The sequence below is a fragment of the Phytophthora cinnamomi genome (assembly GCF_018691715.1).
Source record: "Phytophthora cinnamomi strain GKB4 chromosome Unknown Contig14, whole genome shotgun sequence".
In the NCBI taxonomy this organism is placed as follows: Eukaryota; Oomycota; class Peronosporomycetes; order Peronosporales; family Peronosporaceae; genus Phytophthora; species Phytophthora cinnamomi.
In genome coordinates, this window is record NW_027150947.1 from 1184901 (window position 1) to 1207757 (window position 22857).

The 22857-nt window shown below is 50.4% G+C and overlaps 6 protein-coding genes across 6 annotated transcripts; 2 read left to right on the forward strand and 4 right to left on the reverse strand.

The window, feature by feature from the left end:
• Positions 1 to 3816: 3816 nt before the first annotated feature.
• Positions 3817 to 4335, reverse strand: IUM83_01253 (uncharacterized protein; the record flags this gene model as incomplete). The annotated part of the gene is made up of 1 exon (XM_067925095.1): positions 3817 to 4335. One exon carries the CDS (start codon positions 4333 to 4335, stop codon positions 3817 to 3819), a length of 519 nt encoding a protein of 172 aa, XP_067797467.1.
• A 981-nt stretch (positions 4336 to 5316) lies between these two features.
• IUM83_01254 (MtN3-like protein) lies at positions 5317 to 6144 on the forward strand (the record flags this gene model as incomplete). Its single annotated transcript, XM_067925096.1, has 1 exon — positions 5317 to 6144. The coding sequence occupies one exon, from the start codon at positions 5317 to 5319 to the stop codon at positions 6142 to 6144; it is 828 nt and encodes a 275-aa protein (XP_067797356.1).
• Positions 6145 to 6814: 670 nt separating this feature from the next.
• IUM83_01255 (Bidirectional sugar transporter SWEET17) lies at positions 6815 to 7018 on the reverse strand (the record flags this gene model as incomplete). Its single annotated transcript, XM_067925097.1, has 1 exon — positions 6815 to 7018. The coding sequence occupies one exon, from the start codon at positions 7016 to 7018 to the stop codon at positions 6815 to 6817; it is 204 nt and encodes a 67-aa protein (XP_067797357.1).
• Positions 7019 to 16875: 9857 nt separating this feature from the next.
• On the reverse strand, positions 16876 to 17748 carry IUM83_01256 (uncharacterized protein; the record flags this gene model as incomplete). The annotated part of the gene is made up of 1 exon (XM_067925098.1): positions 16876 to 17748. One exon carries the CDS (start codon positions 17746 to 17748, stop codon positions 16876 to 16878), a length of 873 nt encoding a protein of 290 aa, XP_067797468.1.
• A 974-nt stretch (positions 17749 to 18722) lies between these two features.
• Positions 18723 to 19550, forward strand: IUM83_01257 (MtN3-like protein; the record flags this gene model as incomplete). The annotated part of the gene is made up of 1 exon (XM_067925099.1): positions 18723 to 19550. One exon carries the CDS (start codon positions 18723 to 18725, stop codon positions 19548 to 19550), a length of 828 nt encoding a protein of 275 aa, XP_067797469.1.
• Positions 19551 to 20220: 670 nt separating this feature from the next.
• IUM83_01258 (Bidirectional sugar transporter SWEET17) lies at positions 20221 to 20424 on the reverse strand (the record flags this gene model as incomplete). Its single annotated transcript, XM_067925100.1, has 1 exon — positions 20221 to 20424. One exon carries the CDS (start codon positions 20422 to 20424, stop codon positions 20221 to 20223), a length of 204 nt encoding a protein of 67 aa, XP_067797464.1.
• Positions 20425 to 22857: the final 2433 nt, after the last annotated feature.

The window sequence follows — 22857 nt, forward strand, 5'->3', positions numbered from 1 at the left end:
CGAGAGTGGTGACGTATGAAGTGTACACAGACGCAAGCTTCGCGTATCAACCCAAAGAACGTAAGTCCGTAACTGGGTATGTGATCACTATGGCTGGAACCAGTATCTCATGGTGTAGCAGCAAACAGGCATCAGTTTCTCTCTCAACTGCAGGGCAGAACCCATTGCACTAAGCGAAAGAGCAAAAGAAAGCAAATGGCTATGGTACCTACTGAGGGAAATGGGATTTCCGCAAGAGCAACCAGTACAGGTGTGGTGTGATAGTAAATCTGCTATTAGCACGGTCAAAAACGCAGGAAACCATAAGGCGACAAAGCATGTTCAAATTCGCTATTTGTTCACTAGAGAACTAGTAGAAAAGGGAAGGTTGAATATCCATTACTGCCGTACGGATGACATGGTAGCAGATATTCTGACAAAGGCACTACCGGCAACACAGTTTGCTAAGCCCAGGGAGCCGATAGGGGTGAAAAATCTTAAGACTACTCACGACACTTAGTGGGAGTGTTGAACCTGGGGCTCAACGGCCTGGCGCCGGTGCTGTGCCAGCCCCGCGGATTGCTTGGTGCGGTTCGGAAACCGACTGGGCTTCCCGGGATGGTTACGCAAGCACTGGGCCAGACATAATAAGATTAGGTATATCTAGTTTAAGTATACGAAGGCAAGTGTCGATGTAGTCTACGGTACTACGCTAATGGCTGGTATGGAGCCATTAGGGTTAGGGAGACTGCCTCCTCTCTTTTGATACAGAGGCAGGATTTGTGCGATGAGGAACGGAAGCAGCGGATCGGAAGCGAGGACGGTGTCCTCACTTTCGCTTTTGCTTCGGACTGAGCACGTCTGTTAGATAGCATTAGGATAGCGGTAAAGTGGCTAATAAAGACAATTGGCAAACAAAACAAAAGTGTTCTTTCACTTTAACAGCTTGTAACCTTGGTATGAGATTGGTATCCGCTGAATTACCGATCCATTTAGCGGCAATTTGGCGTCGAGCTGACAGCAACTCACTCAGCTTTCGAAAGTAAATGTAAAAACATCTAGGGCTTGGCACTCCGACACTCGTTTCCGATCCAATTGTTGGCTTGCTCCGATAAATTTGACGTGATCTCCCCATACGCTGGTAGTTTGTAGTATTCTGTGAACTTGTATTTTATCCAGTTCTGCGGAGTCAAATTTTTGTTGTCTTCTAAGTAAGCCATGGCCTTGGGATTGACAGCTAACAACTCGGATTTATACAAATTGTAGTCGTTCTCACAGTCGCTTCTCGCGAGTTTGCAGATCGTACCACGATCTTCGGTGGTGAGCGGGATCTTGCTACTTTGTATGTTGCGCATCATATGCCATAGACAAAACCGGTGACCAGCGTACGGAACCACCTCTGAGACAGCAGAGAGGAGACCTTTCTGACGATCCGATACTGCTGTAAATTTGTCGAGCCCACAGAGAGCTTGCTTGACGAGGTTTAGAAACCAGCACCAATGCTCGTAATTTTCCTTCGGGACAATGCTAAATGCAAAAGGCACAATAGACTTGTCGAAGTCTTTTGCAGTAGCAACCAAAAACACGCCATTCTGGTTCATCTCCCCTTTTAAATGCACACCATCGAAACCAAACAGACGTCTAGTGTTTTTCGCGATGTGAATCCCAACATTAGGAATAAATCCAGCTTGCATAAATGTACCATCGGAATACGTCTCGAACCTCCAAACTGATCCAGGATTCTTTACAGCCATCAGCCGCAAATATGCTTCCAGTTTGTGGTAGCTATCCTGTCTATCTCCATGGTGTTTGTCATCAATCTGTATTTTGATGCGAGAGATTGCCGTACGGGACACACCGAGGCCTTTGCTTCTTAGAAACGTCGAAATTGCAGTCCCTGTCAAGGTTGCGGTAGAGCGGTCATGAGCAGGCAGCATCTTCGTTTCTACCAGCGAGATAATTTCCTCTGTTTGTTGAGTCGTGTTTCGCAGCGCGTTCTCTGCTCCTTGCACCGATCCTTTTACACACGGAGCAGACGTCGAACCGACGAACATGATGTGGTTGTGACTGAAGTTTGCTTTAGTCAATCTCCAAACTCCGTCTGCTCCAGCTGCATTGAAATAGCAGGGACATTCTTGTGCAGAATCAGCGCCGTCATTGAGCTGTCGTCCGTTCAGTCTTTTACAACAATACTTCGCGTTGCCGCCGTTGTTTTCCTTGGAGCTGTTGCCTTTCACATACAGCTGGAAGCCGCATTTCGTAGCAAATTCCTTGCACCGACGTTGAACAGCACTCTGAGAGCCAAATGTATCCAAGCCGATATTCTTGCGCTTTCTGTATGCTTCCCCAAACTGAAAAGTACGTGGTGTCGATTCGTTCACAGGCACATCAGGACGAAGTATTCCCATTGAATGGGCTGTCTGGATATGGTCTTTTGATAAGACCCAGCCTCGACAAGTATCACCCGGAGTGGAGCTCATCTTGAGCAAAATGAAGAGTGAAAAATTAACCGAAAACGCTGTTCTTATCTCTTTATATTGACCTCCTCCCCGAGTGAGACGGTGAAGGCTCAACGGACTCAACTTAGAAACACGCAGCCATTTCTAATTTGATCTACCCGAGAAATGGGTTATTTCTAATTTCGTAGCGAACTAAACTTCTTACTACAGAACCGGACTTAACCCTTTGACTTTCAGCCATCTGGAGTGATTTATACGTCCATAGGGACCCATGAGAGTTCTAATCGCAAGATGCGATTGGCAAAAATTAAAAGCTACGAGACGACGGCAAAGCACTGTACAACCTAACAGGTCTCCATGGACCTGTTAAAAGCACTACCGCAGGAGCCACAAACAGTTCGTGTGACGTGCCATAGTTGTTTTCTCGTCTAGCTAGCAGCCCCACCTCCCCTTCGTGGACAAAAGGACTTAGGTGCGTTGTTCAATGTAACTGACGGCGACACGTGAGACTGGGAGACCGACACGGACCCTGGCCTGGAAGGGTGCGGCGCAGGTTCGAATGTATACGAGCTAATATTCAAATTCATACATCAGGCAACGCTATAGAATCCTAACCAAACTAGATGAGCTTACAGTGATAGCGTCCTAGCAAGCCAATGTAAATATTACACAGGATTGCATGTGCAGGATTGCGAGCGGTTGGCGGGTGTAGATTGGAAACTGCTACTACATGGGTTGCTCGGCTAAGCACGCATTCTTGAGATAATGCTATAACGAAATGACGCTGAGTCGAGAGCACGCGGGCTCCGACGCCGTCGCTCGGAGGTCAGCATCCTCAGTGGGCTCGCCGTGATGTCCACCCCAAACGGCTCCTACTTCCGTTGACCATTGCCGTTGTAGCGACACTAATCAGGGCGCGACGGCATGTTGCTCGACCTTTTGATTGGAAGTACAGTCAAACCTGTTTATATGAGGCCCCGTTGGTGGCCATCTACAACAATGACTCATATAAAATGGACTCAGTTAAAAAAAATATGTGGTGCACGTAAAGAAATCGCGCATTATTCGCTGCCGCTTTGCCTTCACCGTAGTCTCCCGAACCAAAGCGGTCACGGTCTGTAAAGCTCTTCGTTCTCTATCAGTTTGCTCTCCGCACTGAAGCAGAAATGCAGACAGCTCCATGCAGTGTGTCAGAGCGATGGCAGGTTGAATTGTGGGTTCCTGGTCCTCCTCCTCCTCCTTCTGCTCGTCGAGCTTGTCGGAACCAGTGGCGTTGCAGCAGAAGGCCAAAGTCAAACGTTGCTTTTCCTTTTTCTTGCCCTTGCGGATAGTCGTTGCTAACGTTCGGTTAGGTGCCAGGCGATAGAAAAGCGCCGTTTCATCGAAGTTGAACGCAATCATCGGGTGCAAACTGTGCTACCAGCTCTTGTAGCTCTAGCCTGGCATCACGCACTGCATCATCTTCTACAGCTCCACCTTCTCCGTGTAGAACATGGGAGCGGATACCATTGCGCTTCTTAAAGCTTTGGAGCCAGCCGTTGCTAAACCTGAGTTGCGTGGAATCGATGCCTAAGCGCTCCGCCAGCTCATGCGCCTTCAGCAGGAGCACGTCGTCCGCCATTGCCGTTTTAGCTTCGTTCTGAAAGAAAAATTCCCTCAGTTCCCGCTCGAACTTTGGGAATTTCACTCGGCGCCGCTTGGTTGCACTCAGGTCGACGTGGCTAAAGTAGGAAGAAGGCAGGTTGCGCAGTCGGGCAAGTGTGGCACGGCTGACCCGGGCCTTGAACGTCGCGTAGATCCACTCAGCGAGCATGGGGTTGTTCATGCCAGGATTCTGCTTGAGCTTTAGGTGCACTTGGAGCTTTTGTTCTAGCGTCAGACAGGTGCGAGGAGACATTGCGAGGGAAGGGGGGCTTGCGTTGGGCGTTGGGCGTTGAGCAGTGGGGGCTCTGAAGAGTGTGTGGTCGTGAACAGTGTGAATCAAATAAACAGGTTAGACCTAATTTGGTCTTCCAAAATGTGACTCATATACCTTGTATACATATAAACAGCGGTTATACAAAAACTAAGTAAAATATTTGGTAGCAACAAAGCTTGCATCAAATAAATGGCAAGGCTCAAATAGGGAGGATCATATAAACAGGTTTGACTGTACCGTGAAGTAAACCAGCGTCGCCACGTGTAAAGATTAGTGTTTTTGACTGGTTGTTTTTTCCCCTGTGCGTTGAATTGATTTGCTAGAGGCATAGGTCCAAGGAGACACGTAAGAAATATCTGGTAGTGAAAGGGTTAAACCCTTTCACTACCAGATATTTCTTACGGGTCTCAGTCCACTTAGATGCTGCAACTGCTCGCCATGTGTTAGCACATCTAAGTGCTCTTTCACTTAGATAAGGTAATGAATCGTAAGCACCGACGTGTCTTCATCCGTCGCTCGCTCGTCTAATCGCGCAGATATGAAGGACCCACCTCGACGACCAGTCCGGTCTGGCTCAACGTGCAGGTTTAGATGACCTTCGTTGACTGGCCGTCAACACGCATCAGCATCTTCAAGCACAGCCTACCGGACTGTCGCACTGCCATTGCCCGGAAGAGCGTCTCCACGACGACGTTCACCATTGTGCTAGGATATCGTACTGGAGACTGGACTCAATGAGGCAGGTACGCACAACAACGCAGGTTGGGCAATGGCAGTGCGACAGTCCGGTGGGCTGTGCTTGAAGATGGTGATGCGTGTTGACGGCCAGTCAACGAAGGTCATCTAAACCTGCACACCGGACCGGTCGTCGAGGTCGGCAAGAGTGCTTCCTGCACTTCGTCTCACTTTGCGATTCACTCTAAGCCGCACACTCGCTCGTAGTCGCTAGTAAAGCTCGACATGTCAGACTCGGTGGAGTCCGCCTTCCGCGTGATCGCAGCGTGCACGTCGCTCATGATGATCCTGAGCCCGACACCCGCGGTCTACAAGATCTGCAAGACCAAGTCCATTGGCAACACCAACATCGTGTCGCTCGTGTCCCTGTTCGCCAACTGCCACGTGTGGACGCTGCAGGGCCTGCTCACCAGCAACTGGTTCCCCGTGTTCTCGACCTTCGTGTCGGGCGACTTCATCTCCTTCGTCTACATGTTCGTGTTCCTGCGGTACACGAACGACCGCAAGCAGGCCTGGAAGGTCATCGCCGTGTACGCGGCCGTACTGTCAATCATCACCACGTACGCGGTGCTCGGCGGGCTGGGCGTGTTCACCAGCCTCAGCAGGGGCCAGGTGGACGACATCATGGGCTACCTGGCGGTGTGCGTGGCGCTCGTGCTCTACAGCTCGCCGTTCCTCAAGATCAAGGACGTCGTCAAGTACAAGACGGGCGTCTTCATCCCGATTCACATGGTGCTCGCCGGCACCTTCAACAACGCCATGTGGATCACCTACACGCCCATGGCCAAGCTCTGGTTCCTGTTCGTGACCAACATTTGCTGCGCCACGCTCGGCGTCGCGCAGCTCACGGTCTACATGATCTACCACCCGAGCAAGCACCCGCTGGGCTACGGCGCCACGCTCGAGGACCTGCTCGAGAAGGAGAAGGAGAACAACAACGACACATTCCCAATCGCCATCGACCGCGCGAGCGTACAGTCAACCGGCAAGGCCGTCCCGCAGAGTCCGCTGTACCAGATCATGAAGTCGCCACTGGCTCCGCTCCATCCGTAAGGAGCCTCACCGTAATGGTACTAGCGCTCACGATGGAAAATTGAAGAGTGACATTGAGTTTTAACTGTCGCTAGCATGTTGCTGCACTACCCTGTTGTAGCTACGTCCGCTAAACTATTGACAAAAACTTCTTCTCAACTATCATTGGTCAAGTTATCAATTGACGTGTACGCCAAATGTACCAATTGACAATCTTATGAAGAAATTGACGAATCATGCATAGTTATTACATGAATCCGTCACACTCACTAAATCGTACTAGTAAGTTAAGGGCAGAATGTCAAGCAATTGCCTCCAACATGTTCAGGTGCATGTAGGTTGTGCTACTTGACCAGAGCGTCGACTACCGAAGCGGGGCGTGCTTGAAGCTGTCGGCTCAGCCGTATCCACTGTCCACCGCTGCCAGTGGTGAGGTCGTGTCACATGGTCTTCAGCTTACATGAAAGCGACGGACGTCGAAGTTCATGCACATGTATGCGTGCAGTGCGCAGTGCAAGGGTAGGGAGGACGATATCCATAGGCGTGAGGTGAACTAAGTAAGTTATATTTGATAAGTTAGGGATACAGTACCATATTGCCTTGGAGGCTGTTCCTCGCCACCGCCAGCACCAGTTGAGCCCGTCGAATGGTCTACATAATGGCCTGGGCTTCTCTCTGTCAGCTTTTAAGCTTACTGTCGCGGGGCGCGGATGATGTGCAGGACGCCGCCAGTGGCGCCGCGCTCGAACGACTCGCTGCGACAGAGGTGGAACGAGCCGCTTCGGGAGCTGAAGGCCGGCGAGCTGAGCTGCTGGAAGGAGCTGCCGCCGCTCCGCGCAGGAGAGCTCAACTCGAAGGAGTTTTCGTGACTGAGCGGCAGCAGCGGCGACGGCATCGGCTGAAAGCTCGGACTCGCGCTTGTTTTGGCCCGGTAATAGGGCTGCCGTGCGGAAAGGAACGTGCACCGCGGCGCTCCTGCGCCACGAGCGTCAGCCGCAAATATTTTGCCACTCTCGTTTCGTCGACGGAGCGCTCCCCAAATTTCCCCGCATTCGACACACTGGTTCGCGTTGTGGCACCCCGATAGGCTGCGGAGCTCGTGCCCCGCTTGGATCATCTGAGTCGGATGCGGCGTCAATTGCCCTTCCCGTAGTCACCTCAGTCACTCACGTCTATCCAAGGGACTTCTTCAGGCAGATCTGACCAACACTGCCACCCAGGATACTACAGGTATACACAACACAGTACACGTATACAGTATATTGTCGATAACGTCATCGCAGCGTTATGACGCATACGAAGAGTATGTATCCATCTTCTAAATGGTGTGGCGTCATTTAAAATTATGTAGATCACACCATATATATGGCTACACTGCGTTTAACACGTCCAATACCAAACACCTATATACCTCACCTTCGGTGTACGATGTCTTGCTGTTCTCAGATACAGTACACGCACGTCGACCGAGTCGGTTCCGGAACTTCCGGTGCGAACCGCTCGGTGAACTGGTGGTGGGCAAGTGGCCGCTGCCGGTCTTTTGCACCGCTACGTGGTAGTGATCATGTTTGGAGTGAGGCCGTGATGGGACGGTCCAGCTGATTGGCCTAGACGCGCGACCTCGTCCAAACGCCGTGCCTGGAGCTCGCGGTCCTCTGCGTGTGCCCTTTTGTCCCCGTGGGGGCGACTCGACCCGACTTGAAGCGCGGTCTCACTTTGCCTTTCGCTTTCTACCCGCTACGCGGACCTAGAGACTACTCACGCCCGCCATGACCTTCTGGGTGACTCTGGTGTACGTGGCCACGGGCGTCGCCGACATCTTCCTGCGTCTGAGCCCCGTGCCAGACATCTACAACGTGCACCGCAACAAAAGCATCGGCGAAGTGGCCGAGCTGCCGCTGATCACGATGGTTGTGAACTGCCACCTCTGGTGCGTCCTTATCCTTCTTTTATCTGCATGATAACAAAACTGAGGCTTGATGTGATGGGCTCTACGGTCAGCGCGGGGTGCATGTAATACAGAATTACATTCGTCGACTGTTCTACATACGAGGTCTCGACAGGATTGTGCGCGACTTCTGTTCGAAACGCCTACTTTGCCTGCATGTGAAAGGTGGGATTACAATTCCTCGGCCATTAAGTGAGACTCGTCATACATTTGAGCGCAACGCGACGCTGCACTGGGATTTTTTTACACTTGGTGAATCTTTTGGTACATCTCGCTACACGCTAGTACTTAAAGACGAGGCAACCCATTTTGTTGACCTTGTGGCCTGTGCCAGGCCGACTTCGGAAGTGGCTGCAGGTGCAATACTAGACTGGTACAGTCGTTTTGGTGTACCTACTGTGTGGGTAAGTGATACTGGCTCGCATTTCAAAAACAAGGTGGTTGCTGAGCTTAATCGGAGGCTAAAAGGGCGTCAGGAATTTGTAGTCGCATACTCACCTTTGAAAAACGACTCGGTTGAGCGTGTGAATCGCGATATTTTACAAATACTGAAAGCACTGGTATTGGAGTTTAAAGTAAGCGTACACGATTGGCCCTACCTGCTATCACTAGTGCAGTCAAGTATCAACCACTCGCCAGTTCCGTCATGGGCGAACCGTGCTCATATTGAGCTGTTCACCGGTTTGCCGTGTCCAAGCGCATTGGACACCGTTTTCTTTCCGGGTGAGAAGGGGTGTGGCCGAGTGGTTACATTGAGGGAACTCCGTCCTAGTACAGAACAGCAACTCGCGAAGCAGCGAGCAGACATTCGAGAAATGCATAAACCTGTGAAGGCTGAGCGCGATCGCCAAGCCTAGAGGTACAGAGAGCGACCACACTATGAGCAGAGGGTGAACTTCTCGGTCGGCGACTACGTGCTGAGGTCACGTGCCGATAAGAAGTTGCACGCCAATAAGCTGCGAGTGATGTGGGTCGGCCCGTACCGTGTGGTTGGGAGTGCTGACTACTATTTTACGGTGGAGCATCTGATCAACGGCAGCACGGTGGATGTGCACCCGTCTCGCTTAAAACTGTATGCTGATGACTCGCTCAATATAAATGAGGAGCTAATCGACCACATCGCTTCACCGGGCACGTTGCTCGCTGTAGAGGCGATTGTTGAGCATAGGGTGAACTCCGATATCCAAGCGTATGAGGTGAAAGTGAAATGGTTGGGTCACGAGACGATCGAGGACTCATGGGAACCACTCAAGACGATGAGTGAGGATGTCCCTCAACTCCTACTACAGTACGCCACAGCTACAAGTGATGATGAATTCCTACGCGATGTGACGCCCGCTATTGATCCCATGAAGTCACACAGCTCAACGCGCCGGAGAAGCTAAGTTATGACATTTTCCTGTTCAAACCGATGATCGAATTTGAAAGGATTATGACCTAGCTCGTTCTCCCTGAATGTTTGGTCTTCATGGCAATGATGTTGCATCGGCAACGCACGAGAGACACCATGGACGAAGATAAGGGCAATGTTGAAGCATGTGGACAATTAAATGGAAGTTCAAACATTTGGACGAATCTGATTGGTTGATATTCGATTTCCTGACACACGATTGGCTAGAGGTGAATCGTTGCAAATCTTCAGGAGAGGTACCTGTAACACTGCAACGCGTTGAAGTAGGCGCACCGGCTCTGGACCACATGCGACGAGACAGATCGACTAAACCAAGGAAAATGAATGCTGAACTGCGGCGTTGGAAGCTTGGGGGGCAGTGTGATGATGGCCTGCAGAGCTTGCACATCGCATCCGCAACAAGCATATCCAACCCGCAACGCTGTTAGTGGTGTGCTCGCCGAGCAACCATAGTGAAGCAGATCGCAGCAGATATCATTACGGGAACAGACAACGCATGCAAGGATTCATGTTGGGTTGCTGGAGTAATCTGTATCTAGCAACTAGCTCTCCCTGGACAGCCGCAACGGCAGGAGAGGGCGCTCACAAACTAGCTAAGGTAGTTCACTTTGCTTTTTGCATCTAAGCTGATAAGTACACGTTGGCTTAGTGGGAGTTCCAGCTCCCAAGTATCGTGACCACGTCACAGATACAAACTAATTCTAATCATCACACGACCCGCTTCAGCCAGCGCACGCGTATTAGCAGGGGTTCATATACATAATGAGATAGTGCCTTGTACAGACCTATATTCATCCACGACCAGCTTACAACAAATCGCGTATCTACTAGGTATTACCTAGTCGTGAAGCACGGTGGTTGGATCAAAGCTCCAGTTGTCAACATAAAACCGTGACTTCTTAGCGCGGGATCGACTAGAGCTCGTACAGTAGTCCTACACCTGCAGCATACCAGCAAGGAACAATGCAGTCGCGCCAAGAACAGCAGCGGTAGTTATCGATTGCCCACTGCTGCCTGAAGACGAGGTTCGCAGCGATCCGCTGGACGTTGTTGTATCATCCGAGTCTGACAACACGCCACAAGTCTCCATTGAAGAGGCGGTAAGAGATTTGTACCCTGACTTGTTAGAACGACACGTAATTAACATCACCGGTTATGATTGGGTGTTAGATTCAGGCTGCGGTTATGGACTAACCGCCGATGCAACGCTGTTTTTGAGCAAACGGCCGAGCCAAGAGTTTAGGTTTACATTTGGAGAAGGGGCTAAACTTAGCAATACACATGTTGGCTCCATACAGCTCTATTTGAGTAGTCCGGACGGAATTCGTCCTTTTAAGTTCAATAATATGGCTTTGGTGGCTAAAGCAAAGGCAAATATACTTTCTGAATATTGGCTACCAAATACTGGAAAGATGGGAAGTATAAGTTTGTCCTTGGAAGTATAAGTTGGCATTTGTAGCTATTGCAGTAAACGGGACCTACTATGTGCAGGCGCGCACGTTGAGAGACAGACAATTAAACTGCTCTGCAGTAAAGGCAAAACCGATTGCACCATTAAAAGAACCAGGGTACAGACAAATACAGGCTGCTTTTAGAGAGTGGCATGTAAACTTGGGACACCTCAATAGATACAAACTAATAGAGGTAATGAGTGGAAATCTGATACCAGGACTACCGAGCTTTAGTAAAGCAGCACTGACGAAAGTGCCGTTCTTCTGCCATACGTGCACCGAAATGAAAATGCGCAGAATGAGTTACAGAAATATGGTGGGATCTAGGGACGATAAACCTATCAGCACCACACACATGGATACAAATGGTCCCATGATGACATTAGGAGTATACGGAGTCCTAGGATCGATCAGATAATTTCTCAGTATCATTGACGACCAGACGTCGTGGCGATGGACGTTTGTCCTCCGCAAGAAAACAGAGGTTCAGATAAAGGTCAAAGAGATGCTACTGCTTTTGGAAAGAGAGGGAAAATTCACGATTCGTCGTATAAGATCCGACGGAGGGAAGGAGTTCGTGAACGCAGCTCTGAAAACATTCTGCACTGATAAAGGAATAGCGTTTCAGACCTCGAATGTGTACAGCCCAGAGGAAAATGGAGCGGCTGAGCGAGACCATCAGATTAATATGAGTAAAGTAAGGTGTGCGCTACGTGACGCAGAAATGCCGGCCGGAAGCATTGAAATACATGACGTATGTACAGAACTGCACGCCAATGAGCCGTCTAAAGAACAAAAGTCCCTATGATTTGGTTAAAGGAGTGGGTCCAGACCCAAAGACACTCCAGGTATGGGGATGCGTGTGTTTCGCATATGTACCAGAGGTCGTACGAAAGGATAAAAAGCTATCCGCACGGGCAATCAAGTGCAGATTCCTAGGAATATCTGAGGATACTAAATGATACCGACTGTTTGATGTTTACAACAGCAAGTTCCTAGTGTCCAGGTCGGTAACATTCGATACAGAGAACGGCTTGAGCATAATTACTCGGTCATTTGGGATAAAACCGGATCAGCTCAGCAAGGAGGAGCTAAAGGAGATCGATGTACTAGATACATTATCCAACAACGATGTGACCAATGTGGAAGTTCCTGTGATTGAACAACCGAGGGGGTCATCAGGAGCAGTGGCAGCCAAACGAAAGAAGAGACAATCGTCAGTACCAGTGGGAGCTAAGCGCAGATCCAGCCGGATCAAAGCCATAAACGCGCAACGCCCAACCCAACAGGACGGCACACGGATCATTCCTGTGTTGTACTCGGACTACAAGTGCTTTCAAACCCACATCGATAAGGCAATTGCAGTAGATACAATTGCGAATAGGATCTCAGTTCCCAAACGTCTCCGGGAGGCACTAGCCGGAGAACACAGGACACAATGGAGAAAGGCACTGGATTTGGAGTACCAGTCACTACTCGATAATGGAATATGGTAGTTAACTCGGCTGCCTCCTGGCAAGAAGCCGTTACGATGTCATTGGGTATGAGCAGTTAAGTATAATGCTGACGGCACCATTGAGCGGTTTAAGGCTAGATTAGTGGCACAAGGAAACCATCAGGAGCATGGTGTCAACTGTGACGATGTCTATGCGCCAGTGGCACGATTCGAATCGCTTCGTCTTGTACTGGCAATTGGAACAATCCTGGATTGCCATATTCACCAGATGGATGTGAGTACAGCCTTTCTCAATGGGTCAATGGAGAGTGAACAGCAGGTGTATATGCACCAACCACCGAGGTTCATGTTAGCAGGACATGCGGATTTGGTCTGTGAGCTCAAGAAAAGCATATATGGGATGAAGCAAGCACCTAAGATTTGGTACAAGGTACTCCACAAGTTCTTCACCAACCTTGGTTTTGTCCGATGCAATAAAGAATACTGCATCTATGTCCAAAAAGTGGGAGAGAGTTGGATCATTGTAGTGGTATATGTGGCCGATCTTACGATCATGCCGAAGGATATGGAACTGATCAACAAACTCAAACAGGATCTTTCGGGGAGATTTCAGATGAAAGACCTAGGAGACATCCACTATATATTGAAGATGGAGGTTAGAAGGAACAGAAAGAACAGAACCACGACAATCTCACAGCACAAGTACATTGATGAACTAGTGCAAAAGTTCAATATGGGGCATTGTACAGCTGTAACTACACCGCAGCTCAAAGGAGTAGAGCTCGTTGCTGAAACGAAGATGTCAGCTCAGGAAATAGCGGCCCAAAAGTTTGACTTTAGAGGGCTAGTCGGATCACTGCAATATCTGGTAAGAGGAACAAGACCAGACATTGCAAATGCAGTGAGAGAATTGAGTAAATTCCTTTCGTGTTACAATAAGATCCACTGGGAGGCAGCGAGGAGAGTGCTCAAATACTTGAAAGGGACGTCGACGTACGGTCTCCTTCTTGATGGAAATTCGAGAATGGTGACGTATGAAGTGTACACAGACGCAAGCTTCGCGTGTCAACCCAAAGAACGTAAGTCCGTAACTGGGTATGTGATCACTATGGCTGGAACCAGTATCTCATGGTGTAGCAGCAAAAAGGCATCAGTTTCTCTCTCAACTGCAGAGGCAGAACCCATTGCACTAAGCGAAAGAGCAAAAGAAAGCGAATGGCTATGGCACCTACTGAGGGAAATGGGATTTCCGCAAGAGCAACCAGTACAGGTGTGGTGTGATAGTAAATCTGCTATTAGCACGGTCAAAAACGCAGGAAACCATAAGGCGACAAAGCATGTTCAAATTCGCTATTTGTTCACTAGAGAACTAGTAGAAGAGGGAAGGTTGAATATCCATTACTGCCGTACGGATGACATGGTAGCAGATATTCTGACAAAGGCACTACCGGCAACACAGTTTGCTAAGCTCAGGGAGTCGATAGGGGTGAAAAATCTTAAGACTACTCACGACACTTAGTGGAAGTGTTGAACCTGGGGCTCAACGGCCTGGCGCCGGTGCTGTGCCAGCCCCGCGGATTGCTTGGTGCGGTTCGGAAACCGACTGGGCTTCCCGGGATGGTTACGCAAGCACTGGGCCAGACATAATAAGATTAGGTATATTAAGTTTAAGTATACGAAGGCAAGTGTCGATGTAGTCTACGGTACTACGCTAATGGCTGTTATGGAGCCATTAGGGTTAGGGAGACTGCCTCCTCTCTTTTGATACAGAGGCAGGATTTGTGCGATGAGGAACGGAAGCAGCGGATCGGAAGCGAGGACGGTGTCCTCACTTCCGCTTTTGCTTCGGACTGAGCACGTCTGTTAGATAGCATTAGGATAGCGGTAAAGTGGCTAATAAAGACAATTGGCAAACAAAACAAAAGTGTTCTTTCACTTTAACAGCTTGTAACCTTGGTATGAGATTGGTATCCGCTGAATTACCGATCCATTTAGCGGCAATTTGGCGTCGAGCTGACAGCAACTCACTCAGTTTTTGAAAGTAAATGCTAAAACCATCTAGGGGCTTGGCACTCCGACACTCGTTTCCGATCCAATTGTTGGCTTGCTCCGATAAATTTGACGTGATCTCCCCATACGCTGGTAGTTTTGTAGTATTCTGTGAACTTGTATTTTATCCAGTTCTGCGGAGCCAAATTTTTGTTGTCTTCTAAGTAAGCCATGGCCTTGGGATTGACAGCTAACAACTCGGATTTATACAAATTGTAGTCGTTCTCACAGTCGCTTCTCGCGAGTTTGCAGATCGTACCACGATCTTCGGTGGTGAGCGGGATCTTGCTACTTGGTATGTTGCGCGTCATATGCCATAGACAAAACCGGTGACCAGCGTACGGAAACACCTCTGAGACAGCAGAGAGGAGACCTTTCTGACGATCCGATACTGCTGTAAATTTGTCGAGCCCACAGAGAGCTTGCTTGACGAGGTTTAGAAACCAGCACCAATGCTCGTAATTTTCCTTCGGGACAATGCTAAATGCAAAAGGCACAATAGACTTGTCGAAGTCTTTTGCAGTAGCAACCAAAAACACGCCATTCTGGTTCATCTCCCCTTTTAAATGCACACCATCGAAACCAAACAGACGTCTAGTGTTTTTCGCGATGTGAATCCCAACATTAGGAATAAATCCAGCTCGCATAAATGTGCCATCGGAATACGTCTCGAACCTCCAAACTGATCCAGGATTCTTTACAGCCATCAGCCGCAAATATACTTCCAGTTTTTGATAGCTATCCTGTCTATCTCCATGGTGTTTGTCATCAATCTGTATTTTGATGCGAGAGATTGCCGTACGGGACACACCGAGGCCTTTGCTTCTTAGAAACGTCGAAATTGCAGTCCCTGTCAAGGTTGCGGTAGAGCGGTCATGAGCAGGCAGCATCTTCGTTTCTACCAGCGAGATAATTTCCTCTGTTTGTTGAGTTGTGTTTCGCAGCGCGTTCTCTGCTCCTTGCACCGATCCTTTTACACACGGAGCAGACGTCGAACCGACGAACATGACGTGGTTGTGACTGAAGTTTGCTTTAGTCAATCTCCAAACTCCGTCTGCTCCAGCTGCATTGAAATAGCAGGGACATTCTTGTGCAGAATCAGCGCCGTCATTGAGCTGTCGTCCGTTCAGTCTTTTACAACAATACTTCGCGTTGCCGCCGTTGTATTCCTTGGAGCTGTTGCCTTTCACATACAGCTGGAAGCCGCATTTCGCAGCAAATTCCTTGCACCGACGTTAAACAGCACTCTGAGAGCCAAATGTATCCAAGCCGATATTCTTGCGCTTTCTGTATGCTTCTCCAAACTGAAAAGTACGTGGTGTCGATTCGTTCACAGGCACATCAGGACGAAGTATTCCCATTGAATGGGCTGTCTGGATATGGTCTTTTGATAAGACCCAGCCTCGACAAGTATCACCCGGAGTGGAGCTCATCTTGAGCAAAATGAAGAGTGAAAAATTAACCGAAAACGCTGTTCTTATCTCTTTATATTGACCTCCTCCCCGAGTGAGACGGTGAAGGCTCAACGGACTCAACTTAGAAACACGCAGCCATTTCTAATGTGATCTACCCGAGAAATGGGTTATTTCTAATTTTGTAGCGAACTAAACTTCTTACTACAGAACCGGACTTAACCCTTTGACTTTCAGCCAGCTGGAGTGATTTATACGTCCATAGGGACCCATGAGAGTTCTAATCGCAAGATGCGATTGGCAAAAATTAAAAGCTACGAGACGACGGCAAAGCACTGTACAACCTAACAGGTCTCCATGGACCTGTTAAAAGCATTACCGCAGGAGCCACAAACAGTTCGTGTGACGTGCCATAGTTGTTTTCTCGTCTAGCTAGCAGCCCCACCTCCCCTTCGTGGACAAAAGGACTTAGGTGCGTTGTTCAATGTAACCGACGGCGACACGTGAGACTGGGAGACCGACACGGACCCTGGCCTGGAAGGGTGCGGCGCAGGTTCGAATGTATACGAGCTAATATTCAAATTCATACATCAGGCAACGATATATAGAATCCTAACCAAACTAGATGAGCTTACAGTGATAGCGTCCTAGCAAGCCAATGTAAATATTACACAGGATTGCATGTGCAGGAGTGCGAGCGGTTGGCGGATGTAGATTGGAAACTGCAACTACATGGGTTGCTCGGCTAAGCACGCATTCTTGAGATAATGCTATAACGAAATGACGCTGAGTCGAGAGCACGCGGGCTCCGACGCCGTCGCTCGGAGGTCAGCATCCTCAGTGGGCTCGCCGTGATGTCCACCCCAAACGGCTCCTACTTCCGTTGACCATTGCCGTTGTAGCGACACTAATCAGGGCGCGACGGCATGTTGCTCGACCTTTTGATTGGAAGTACAGTCAAACCTGTTTATATGAGGCCCCGTTGGTGGCCATCTACAACAATGACTCATATAAAATGGACTCAGTTAAAAAAAATATGTGGTGCACGTAAAGAAATCGCGCATTATTCGCTGCCGCTTTGCCTTCACCGTAGTCTCCCGAACCAAAGCGGTCACGGTCTGTAAAGCTCTTCGTTCTCTATCAGTCTGCTCTCCGCACTGAAGCAGAAATGCAGACAGCTCCATGCAGTGTGTCAGAGCGATGGCAGGTTGAATTGTGGGTTCCTGGTCCTCCTCCTCCTCCTCCTGCTCGTCGAGCTTGTCGGAACCAGTGGCGTTGCAGCAGAAGGCCAAAGTCAAACGTTGCTTTTCCTTTTTCTTGCCCTTGCCGATAGTCGTTGCTAACGTTCGGTTAGGTGCCACGCGATAGAAAAGCGCCGTTTCATCGAAGTTGAACGCATCATCGGGTGCAAACTGTGCTACCAGCTCTTGTAGCTCTAGCCTGGCATCACGCACTGCATCATCTTCTACAGCTCCACCTTCTCCGTGTAGAACATGGGAGCGGATACCATTGCGCTTTTTAAAGCTTTGGAGCCAGCCGTTGCTAAACCTGAGTTGCGTGGAATCGATGCCTAAGCGCTCCGCCAGCTCATGCGCCTTCAGCAGGAGCACGTCGTCCGCCATTGCCGTTTTAGCTTCGTTCTGAAAGAAAAATTCCCTCAGTTCCCGCTCGAACTTTGGGAATTTCACTCGGCGCCGCTTGGTTGCACTCAGGTCGACGTGGCTGAAGTAGGAAGAAGGCAGGTTGCGCAGTCGGGCAAGTGTGGCACGGCTGACCCGGGCCTTGAACGTCGCGTAGATCCACTCAGCGAGCATGGGGTTGTTCATGCCAGGATTCTGCTTGAGCTTTAGGTGCACTTGGAGCTTTTGTTCTAGCGTCAGACAGGTGCGAGGAGACATTGCGAGGGAAGGGGGCTTGCGTTGGGCGTTGGGCGTTGAGCAGTGGGGGCTCTGAAGAGTGTGTGGTCGTGAAAGTGTGAATCAAATAAACAGGTTAGACCTAATTTGGTCCTCCAAAATGTGACTCATATACCTTGTATACATATAAACAGCGGTTATACAAAAACTAAGTAAAATATTTGGTAGCAACAAAGCTTGCATCAAATAAATGGCAAGGCTCAAATAGGGAGGATCATATAAACAGGTTTGACTGTACCGTGAAGTAAACCAGCGTCGCCACGTGTAAAGGTTAGTGTTTTTGACTGGTTGTTTTTTCCCCTGTGCGTTGAATTGATTTGCTAGAGGCATAGGTCCAAGGAGACACGTAAGAAATATCTGGTAGTGAAAGGGTTTAACCCTTTCACTACCAGATATTTCTTACGGGTCTCAGTCCACTTAGATGCTGCAACTGCTCGCCATGTGTTAGCACATCTAAGTGCTCTTTCACTTAGATAAGGTAATGAATCGTAAGCACCGACGTGTCTTCATCCGTCGCTCGCTCGTCTAATCGCGCAGATATGAAGGACCCACCTCGACGACCAGTCCGGTCTGGCTCAACGTGCAGGTTTAGATGACCTTCGTTGACTGGCCGTCAACACGCATCAGCATCTTCAAGCACAGCCTACCGGACTGTCGCACTGCCATTGCCCGGAAGAGCGTCTCCACGACGACGTTCACCATTGTGCTAGGATATCGGAGACTGGACTCAATGAGGCAGGTACGCACAACAACGCAGGTTGGGCAATGGCAGTGCGACAGTCCGGTGGGCTGTGCTTGAAGATGGTGATGCGTGTTGACGGCCAGTCAACGAAGGTCATCTAAACCTGCACACCGGACCGGTCGTCGAGGTCGGCAAGAGTGCTTCCTGCACTTCGTCTCACTTTGCGATTCACTCTAAGCCGCACACTCGCTCGCAGTCGCTAGTAAAGCTCGACATGTCAGACTCGGTGGAGTCCGCCTTCCGCGTGATCGCAGCGTGCACGTCGCTCATGATGATCCTGAGCCCGACACCGGCTGTCTACAAGATCTGCAAGACCAAGTCCATTGGCAACACCAACATCGTGTCGCTCGTGTCCCTGTTCGCCAACTGCCACGTGTGGACGCTGCAGGGCCTGCTCACCAGCAACTGGTTCCCCGTGTTCTCGACCTTCGTGTCGGGCGACTTCATCTCCTTCGTCTACATGCTCGTGTTCCTGCGGTACACGAACGACCGCAAGCAGGCCTGGAAGGTCATCGCCGTGTACGCGGCCGTACTGTCAATCATCACCACGTACGCGGTGCTCGGCGGGCTGGGCGTGTTCACCAACCTCAGCAGGGGCCAGGTGGACGACATCATGGGCTACCTGGCGGTGTGCGTGGCGCTCGTGCTCTACAGCTCGCCGTTCCTCAAGATCAAGGACGTCGTCAAGTACAAGACGGGCGTCTTCATCCCGATTCACATGGTGCTCGCCGGCACCTTCAACAACGCCATGTGGATCACCTACACGCCCATGGCCAAGCTCTGGTTCCTGTTCGTGACCAACATTTGCTGCGCCACGCTCGGCGTCGCGCAGCTCACGGTCTACATGATCTACCACCCGAGCAAGCACCCGCTGGGCTACGGCGCCACGCTCGAGGACCTGCTCGAGAAGGAGAAGGAGGACAACAACGGCACATTCCCAATCGCCATCGACCGCGCGAGCGTACAGTCAACCGGCAAGGCCGTCCCGCAGAGTCCGCTGTACCAGATCATGAAGTCGCCACTGGCTCCGCTCCATCCGTAAGGAGCCTCACCGTAATGGTACTAGCGCTCACGATGGAAAATTGAAGAGTGACATTGAGTTTTAACTGTCGCTAGCATGTTGCTGCACTACCCTGTTGTAGCTACGTCCGCTAAACTATTGACAAAAACTTCTTCTCAACTATCATTGGTCAAGTTATCAATTGACGTGTACGCCAAATGTACCAATTGACAATCTTATGAAGAAATTGACGAATCATGCATAGTTATTACATGAATCCGTCACACTCACTAAATCGTACTAGTAAGTTAAGGGCAGAATGTCAAGCAATTGCCTCCAACATGTTCAGGTGCATGTAGGTTGTGCTACTTGACCAGAGCGTCGACTACCGAAGCGGGGCGTGCTTGAAGCTGTCGGCTCAGCCGTATCCACTGTCCACCGCTGCCAGTGGTGAGGTCGTGTCACATGGTCTTCAGCTTACATGAAAGCGACGGACGTCGAAGTTCATGCACATGTATGCGTGCAGTGCGCAGTGCAAGGGTAGGGAGGACGATATCCATAGGCGTGAGGTGAACTAAGTAAGTTATATTTGATAAGTTAGGGATACAGTACCATATTGCCTTGGAGGCTGTTCCTCGCCACCGCCAGCACCAGTTGAGCCCGTCGAATGGTCTACATAATGGCCTGGGCTTCTCTCTGTCAGCTTTTAAGCTTACTGTCGCGGGGCGCGGATGATGTGCAGGACGCCGCCAGTGGCGCCGCGCTCGAACGACTCGCTGCGACAGAGGTGGAACGAGCCGCCTCGGGAGCTGAAGGCCGGCGAGCTGAGCTGCTGGAAGGAGCTGCCGCCGCTCCGCGCAGGAGAGCTCAACTCGAAGGAGTTTTCGTGACTGAGCGGCAGCAGCGGCGACGGCATCGGCTGAAAGCTCGGACCCGCGCTTGTTTTGGCCCGGTAATAGGGCTGCCGTGCGGAAAGGAACGCGCACCGCGGCGCTCCTGCGCCACGAGCGTCAGCCGCAAATATTTTGCCACTCTCGTTTCGTCGACGGAGCGCTCCCCAAATTTCCCCGCATTCGACACACTGGTTCGCGTTGTGGCACCCCGATAGGCTGCGGAGCTCGTGCCCCGCTTGGATCATCTGAGTCGGATGCGGCGTCAATTGCCCTTCCCATAGTCACCGCAGTCACTCACGTCTATCCAAGGGACTTCTTCAGGCAGATCTGACTAACACTGCCACCCAGGATACTACAGGTATACACAACACAGTACACGTATACAGTATATTGTCGATAACGTCATCGCAGCGTTATGACGCACACGAAGAGTATGTATCCATCTTCTAAATGGTGTGGCGTCTTTTAAAATTATGTAGATCACACCATATATATATGGCTACACTGCGTTTAACACGTCCAATACCAAACACCTATATACCTCACCTTCGGTGTACGATGTCTTGCTGTTCTCAGATACAGTACACGCACGTCGACCGAGTCGGTTCCGGAACTTCCGGTGCGAACCGCTCGGTGAACTGGTGGTGGGCAAGTGGCTGCTGCCGGTCTTTTGCACCGCTACGTGGTAGTGATCATGTTTGGAGTGAGGCCGTGATGGGACGGTCCAGCTGATTGGCCTAGACGCGCGACCTCGTCCAAACGCCGTGCCTGGAGCTCGCGGTCCTCTGCGTGTGCCCTTTTGTCCCCGTGGGGGCGACTCGACCCGACTTGAAGCGCGGTCTCACTTTGCCTTTCGCTTTCTACCCGCTACGCGGACCTAGAGACTACTCACGCCCGCCATGACCTTCTGGGTGACTCTGGTGAACATGGCCACGGGCGTCGCCGACATCTTCCTGCGTCTGAGCCCCGTGCCAGACATCTACAACGTGCACCGCAACAAAAGCATCGGCGAAGTGGCCGAGCTGCCGCTGATCACGATGGTTGTGAACTGCCACCTCTGGTGCGTCCTTATCCTTCTTTTATCTGCATGATAACAAAACTGAGGCTTGATGTGATGGGCTCTACGGTCATCGCGGGGTGCATGTAATACAGAATCACATTCGTCGACTGTTCTACATACGAGGTCTCGACAGGATTGTGCGCGACTTCTGTTCGAAGCGCCTACTTTGCCTGCATGTGAAAGGTGGGATTACAATTCCTCGGCCATTCAGTGAGACTCGTCATACATTTGAGCGCAACGCGACGCTGCACTGGGATTTTTTTACACTTGGTGAATCTTTTGGTACATCTCGCTACACGCTAGTACTTAAAGACGAGGCAACCCATTTTGTTGACCTTGTGGCCTGTGCCAGGCCGACTTCGGAAGTGGCTGCAGGTGCAATCCTAGACTGGTACAGTCGTTTTGGTGTACCTACTGTGTGGGTAAGTGATACTGGCTCGCATTTCAAAAACAAGGTGGTTGCTGAGCTTAATCGGAGGCTAAAAGGGCGTCAGGAATTTGTAGTCGCGTACTGTCAGGCCCACCTCTGGCCTGCTGAGCAAGCAAGCCAGAGCGATGCGGCGCAAAGGCTCTGGCTTGCTTGCTCGCGGCCAGAGGCTTGAAGTTCCTGTGGCAGCTACCCGAGAGGGTCAGCCGTCACAGTGAACATGCATTTTGTAGGAAAAACATGAAAAAGAAACATGGAACATACATTTAGTAGAAAAGAAATGAAAACAAAACAAAAAGACGCAGGGTAGCACATAGTCAAGGAAAACCCCAGAAATACGCAAAGAGAGCCCTGTGCTCGCGTAGGAGCACAGCGAGGCATGCATGTTAGGCTAGCAGTAGCAATTCAGTATTAAATAAACCGTCTACCCCGCACATCGACCACAACTACCGCGCTTCTCGACAGGACCAACACTCGCACCCACTTCAACGACAAACACTCTTCGGGCCCAACGCGACATCTGGTAGCACTTGCGGGGTGAAGGCTCGCTGCTGCACGGCACTCAAGGGGAGGCTTTTTCAGCTTGAGGTGTAAGTGTCACGTCAGCGTGACCAACCCAGCTGTTGGGGAGACTTTGGTACATTAATAGGGCAACCTATTATTGTACGCTGACCGTGGGAAATAACCGGAAGGCAGCCGTGGTGCAAATTTGTTTTGCATCTGGCCCCGGTGACAGCCCATTTGCCAAAGTAGCTACTGTTCTCAAAAGACTGCACCGCATATAAATCGAGCACTATAAGTCTCGAAGCCGGTTAGTCAGTTTTTGTTCTTGGTAGCCCGGCACAGCAAAATTTGGCGAAGCGAAGACCAGGACGACAACCGTCACCGCTCGACCTCTCACGCGTCATCGACCTCTCACGCGTCATCGACCTCTCACGTGTCATCGACCTCTTCAAAGGCATCGAGGAA